Source organism: Hevea brasiliensis, chromosome 10 (assembly GCF_030052815.1).
Source record: "Hevea brasiliensis isolate MT/VB/25A 57/8 chromosome 10, ASM3005281v1, whole genome shotgun sequence".
Taxonomy (NCBI): domain Eukaryota; kingdom Viridiplantae; phylum Streptophyta; class Magnoliopsida; order Malpighiales; family Euphorbiaceae; genus Hevea; species Hevea brasiliensis.
This window is the reverse complement of record NC_079502.1, coordinates 96014539-96020158: the sequence shown is the minus strand read 5'-3', so window position 1 is coordinate 96020158 and position 5620 is coordinate 96014539. Positions and strand designations below refer to the sequence as shown.

The following is a 5620-nucleotide window of genomic DNA, read 5'->3' as shown; positions in this document are numbered from 1 at the left end:
TTAATTTTATTTTATTCCTCTTTTAATTATTATTATTATTATTTAGCATTCTACCTTAACATTTATATTTTAAATTATTATTTTTTTAGAATTTAATTTTTAAAAATTAAAAACTTTTGTGATTAATATAATATTTAAAAATTATCTATATTATTTTTTATAAAATTATTTATATAAAAATATTATTTACCATATGTCATCCTCAATAATAATAATAATAATAATAAAAGTTATTGATAGTAATTAATTTAAAAATAATTGACTATTAATTTATGATATCATAGTCAATTATCACATAATTTGTTTTATTTTTTATTATTTTTTTAAAAATTATTACTTATTATTTTTAAAAATTATTTATTTAAATATATTTAATTAATATTTATTTAAATTAAATTAAATAAAAAAAATGTTAATTGAAAATTAATTTAATAAAAATAATTTATCTTTATTTAGATTGTAATTAAAAATTAAATTAAAAAATAAAAATTATAAATTATTCAGAGCATTATCCTAATTAGTACTAAGATAATTAATTAATAAAAAAGCTAATTAAACCATAACAATAATATCTAATCTAATAATGGAATATCTTGAGGATATCCCTAGTTTACTAGCCCTAACAAGTATTGGTTAGGGTGACGTGGAATACACCTGTCATGTATTAAACTTACTCAACCACCAGTAACTTTCTGCCACCTAAGGAATGAAAAAAAAAAACAAAGAACCTTTCATGTTCGCCGCGCCTTGTTCGTCCACTGAAGATAGGTTGGTCCCACGTTACGACTCAAAATCTTACCATAAATTTGATCTAATTAAAGCAAATTCAATATAACACCATTTTCTACCCTAAAAAAGAAAACAAAAAGCATGGCTCAAGCCATGGCCGGAAAACCTTTGATCGCTCGCTGGAATTCTGACATAATTGTTGGAATTTCCGAACAACACACGAGCTTCGCCGACAATGTTTTCAGCTTCTTGGAAGCTCAAGAAGAGTCACCCAAGAGTTCTTGTGACTCTATTGATTATGTTGAGTATGATGAGGATGAGAATTCTTGTAGTATTGAAGAAAACAGAAAATTCTGGGAAACACAAAACCAACTTCTTCAGGTATATTATTAATTAGTTTATTTTTAATTAAAGAATTATTATCGCAGCCGAAATTAAACAAATTTATTCATTTTTGCAGGCAACATTGTATAGGACTAGTTCCCTGGAAACAAAAATCCGTCAAGCTACAAAAGCTGCAGTAAGGGAGACTAAGCTGATAGGCCTGCAATGCAGGTGTCACAAGGCGGCGACCGGAGAGTGCCGGAATTGCTTGCAGAGGGAGGTTTTATTACGGCTTCAAGCAGAAGGTTATAATTGTGCCATTTGCAAGTCAAAATGGAAGAGCAGCCAGGAAATTCCATCAGGTAGATAGCTAGCCAGCAAAATTCCTGCTGCAAAGCAATGCCATATATTATTATTCCATGGAAGCTAACTTTTTTTCTTTTTCTTGCGCAGGGGAACACACTTACTTAGAAGTGGTGGATAAATTGAGCTCGAAGAAAGGGGAAGTGAGAGTGATAATAGAATTGAACTTTCAAGCAGAATTCGAGATGGCAAAAGCAAGTGAAGAGTATAATCAATTAATTAATCGGCTGCCTGAAATATTTGTGGGAAAAGCAGAGAGGCTAAAAGCCTTGATCAAAATATTATGTTCAGCAGGAAAAAAGTATATGAAGGAGAAGAAGATGCACTTAGGTCCCTGGAGGAAGCACAAGTACATGCAATCCAAGTGGCTTGGTACTTGTGAGAGAACCACACTGCTCGCTCCATTGCCTGTCGGATTTTCTAACCGGCCGGCCAAGCCTAAGGCCTCCATGTTAACTTATGATTTGTTAAAGACTTTGCCTGTCTTGCACCTTACTGCAGTTAAAGTTTTGTGATGATCTAAAATGTATACATATATATATATATATATATATATATATATATATATATATATATATATATTTGTTATTGTAAGATTTCAAGTTAGAATTTTAATTCAATTCATAATAATATGGTGTTTGCAAATGATTGCAAGAAATTGGCAGGAATATATTAAAAAAAAAGATATATTAGAAATTTTATAATTTTATAATAAAAAATTAAGTGTTAGCTTATTAATAATTTTATAATTAATTTTTCAAAATAATTATAATAATGAGCATACTAATTCTGTCTAAATTTCCAAGTAAATATTTTTTTCTAAGAAGGCTTGCATAAAAAGAAAAATGACATTAAGTACTGGAAGTATGGCGGACTTTACCTAACCCTCATGAATTATCATCATTTTGAGCCCAACTGAGAAATGTAACACTTTCATATGTTAGCAAAAAGCAAGGAAATCTTCCTCAAAGTTTCTGTTTTATTAGAATTGAAACATCCAAATATCTGTAAAGAAAAGAAGTGTTCCTCATCTTTAATGGCTTACTTGGAGAGGCTAGTCTTCTTGATCAGTTACAAACTCTTAAAGCAGGGCATTCTTTTATAGACTCGCTGATGCAAAATAAACAGAGATGCCAACGTCAAAGACCCCTTTTCACCCTCTTAACTTATCCACCGATTTACTTCAAACTGAGGTCAAATAATGTTCTGCCAGACAATTGCTGCAGCCTAAAGATGTTCCCCACATGATCTTCTCTGTCTTCCAAAAATGCTTGATGGACTTCAAGGGGTTTGAATCACCAGAAATCTCCACAAGAACAATTTCCATCTTCTAAACAATGGAATCTATTTGAATCCCTCACAATTATTTTTCGGCTAGCAATCTTTGAGATAAACTTAATTGCGGTGTGGCAGTCTACACAAGTTCTTAAATTCTTAAAAACTTTTATCGGTGTTCCTTGTGGAGTAGCAATAATTCCAAAAGCCACTGCAAGCTTCTCACTGTGGTAAGAGAGATTTTCCTCTTTCTGTTCCTCCTCCACATCATGCAGCACAAAATTCGTGTCAGGAACAAACCCTTCTTCCTTCATCCTTTTAGAAAGCTCCCCCAAAAACTGATGTATTTCAGTGGATCTTGGGTGGGAAGGATCTCCCACTAAGAAGACATGTACCTTTCTCTTAATCTCAATCCAGCTCAAACCTGGTTTCTTTACCACTCCTCGGTCATCCATAGTTTTTCTGATCTTTGCTACTTCACTCCACATACCGGCAGTGGCATATATGTTAGCCATTGTAACATAAGTAGCAGGATTCTCAGGCTCTATCTCAAATAACGCTTCTGCTGCCCTTTTTGCCAGTTTAAGATTTTTGTGAATTCTACAACCACCTAACAAAGATGCCCACAGAAACTTATCAGGCTGCATGGGCATTTTATCAATAATATTTTCAGCTTCTTCAAAACGACCAGATCGGGCCAATAAATCAATTATACAAGCATAATGATCAGCAGTATGAGTTAAGCCATGTTCCTTATTTATAGAGTGAAAATACTGAAGCCCTTCATCAACTAATCCAGCATGAGCACATGCAGAAAGAACACCAACAAAAGTTATGTGATCAGGCTGTGTCCCGGACTTTAGTAGCAACTCAAAATAATTTAGGGCCTCATTAGGATGACCATTCTGAGCATAACCAGCAATTAAGGAAGTCCATGAAACCAAATCTGGCCTGGGCATCCCTCTAAACACCCTTTCTGCATTTACCATATTCCCACACTTAGAATACATGTGAACAAGAGCACTTCCTGCAAATGAGAATGGGTCAAAACCAATTCTAGTCATGTGCCCATGAACCTGCTTACCAACCTCCTCTTCACTAAGATCAGCACACGCATTTAAAACCCCAGCAAATGTAAATTCATTAGGCCTAATCCGTGACCTCAGCAACTCAGCGAACAAATCAAACCCCTCTTCTCTTCTTCCGCCCTCAAAGTACTTATCAATCATTGCTGTCCAAGTAACAACATCTCTATTCACCATCTTGTCAAAAATGTGCCTTGCTTCCTCTATGCTCCCACATTTACCATACATATCAGATAAAGCGCTCCACACCACCTCATCCGAATCCAACCCGGTTCTCATAATATGACCATGAATCTCTTTCCCAATTCTCAAACATGGAACTGCTGCCGCTGCAGCAAGAGCACTAGAAATTGTAAACTTATTTGACTTTGAATTATCATGTCTCTTCATCATTCTACACAATTCTAAAGCCTCATTTGGCTTATCATGCCTCACATACCCAGAAATCATTGCCGTCCAAGAAAAATTGTCCCTCTCAGGCATTTTATCAAACATTTTTCTTGCCTCATCAAGTAACCCCATTTTGGCGTACCCAGAAATCAAAACATTCCACGAGCACAAGTCCCTTTCAGTCATTTCATCGAACATCTTCCGAGCATTATATAAACTATTACATTTGGCATACATTTCAAGAAGCCGGTTCGATATAACCAGACCAGGTACAAACCCAGATAGTTTAATGTGCTCATGAACCGTTTTCCCCACTTCAAGAGCACGGTTTTGGATGCAAGATTGTATAAGAGTCGAGTAAATAGAAGCAGAAGGTTTGTCCAATTGATTGAGCACTTGTATCGCTTCTTTAAAGCGCTTTTCTTGGCACAAAATGTCAATGGCGTCTTTGAATCTTCTATCCTTGCATAAGGAATTTATGAGGCCTTCTTTGGTGTCTAATTTGAAGAAGGCTTTATGGGTAAGAGGCTTATAAGAATGGGTTTGAGAAGAATAAGGAGATGTAACGATTTTGTTTAGGTTTAGCAGAGGGAGAGATCGGGAGAATTTCAAGCTTAGATATTCCATGGTTTTGGAGGGAACGCCGGAGCAGAGCCAACGCTTAACAAGAGCGGAAAGCCCTTGAGACTTAAATTTTGCTTTATGATTTACCTTTCTAAAAAGTAATTAATTTATTTTTTTTTAATATATTCATATTTAATATGCATTATAAAAAATTAATTAATTTTAAAATAATTTAATAATATAACTCATTAATTTAAATTAAGTGATTTTGTATTAGAACTCATTATATATTTATAAGTCTTTAACCTCTAAAGTCAAGATGGAGATAACGGATTTATATAGTCGACATTTTTTATAAAGAATTAGTTGAATCCAATTAATTGAGTTGATCTTACATTTGAACGATGTACAAACAAGCACTAGCCTATCCTTTACAGGTTCAGCATCTGAACTTTCACTGTTGCCAGAGCTCATGAAGAATCCATAGATTATGGTTTCTCACAAGCTAAAATCAGCAATCTTTTACTTCTTGGATCTCTGTGCAATCCCAAGAGAACTGATTGGAGAATGCTTTAATTCCTTCCTTAGATTGAATTCTGTACAGTTCAGAAATCTGCAAAAGAAATCCTTAGTCAATTGTGATATCGTTCAAACACTACCTAGCAGATACAAAGTGCACATGCCAAGCCTGGCAAAAACCAACATTGGTTATTGCCTTGTACACCTGAGAAATTGAATTGGCACCTTGATCCTCATTTCGAAAAGGTTCTTTAGCCAAAGCGATCTGTCCAAATCCTGTGGGAGCAGATGATACCACTGCAGGGGCTACATCCTTGAGTAATTCCTTGTTGAATTTCTTCAATGCCTGCAACCCAACAGTTGGCTTAGGA

General features: G+C 34.4%; 2 protein-coding genes across 2 annotated transcripts; one reads left to right on the top strand and one right to left on the bottom strand.

The window, feature by feature from the left end:
• The first annotated feature begins 837 nt into the window (after positions 1 to 837).
• LOC110648621 (uncharacterized) lies at positions 838 to 1957 on the top strand. The gene is made up of 3 exons (XM_021802911.2): positions 838 to 1110; positions 1190 to 1415; positions 1507 to 1957. Exons 1-3 carry the CDS (start codon positions 871 to 873, stop codon positions 1929 to 1931), a joined length of 891 nt encoding a protein of 296 aa, XP_021658603.2. The 5' UTR covers positions 838 to 870; the 3' UTR covers positions 1932 to 1957.
• Positions 1958 to 2332: 375 nt separating this feature from the next.
• On the bottom strand, positions 2333 to 4869 carry LOC110648611 (pentatricopeptide repeat-containing protein At4g37170). Its single transcript, XM_021802901.2, has one exon. The coding sequence runs from the start codon at positions 4791 to 4793 to the stop codon at positions 2712 to 2714; it is 2082 nt and encodes a 693-aa protein (XP_021658593.2). The 5' UTR covers positions 4794 to 4869; the 3' UTR covers positions 2333 to 2711.
• Positions 4870 to 5620: the final 751 nt, after the last annotated feature.

Excerpts from the sequence above, each read along its gene's own strand:
- LOC110648611 (XM_021802901.2), bottom strand. The coding sequence starts at position 4,793 with ATGGAATATCTAAGCTTGAAATTCTCCCGATCTCTCCCTCTGCTAAAC.
- LOC110648621 (XM_021802911.2), top strand. The coding sequence starts at position 871 with ATGGCTCAAGCCATGGCCGGAAAACCTTTGATCGCTCGCTGGAATTCT. Across the intron at positions 1,111-1,189 it reads CACAAAACCAACTTCTTCAG|GCAACATTGTATAGGACTAG; the intron begins GTATATTATTAA and ends TCATTTTTGCAG. Across the intron at positions 1,416-1,506 it reads CAGCCAGGAAATTCCATCAG|GGGAACACACTTACTTAGAA; the intron begins GTAGATAGCTAG and ends TTTCTTGCGCAG.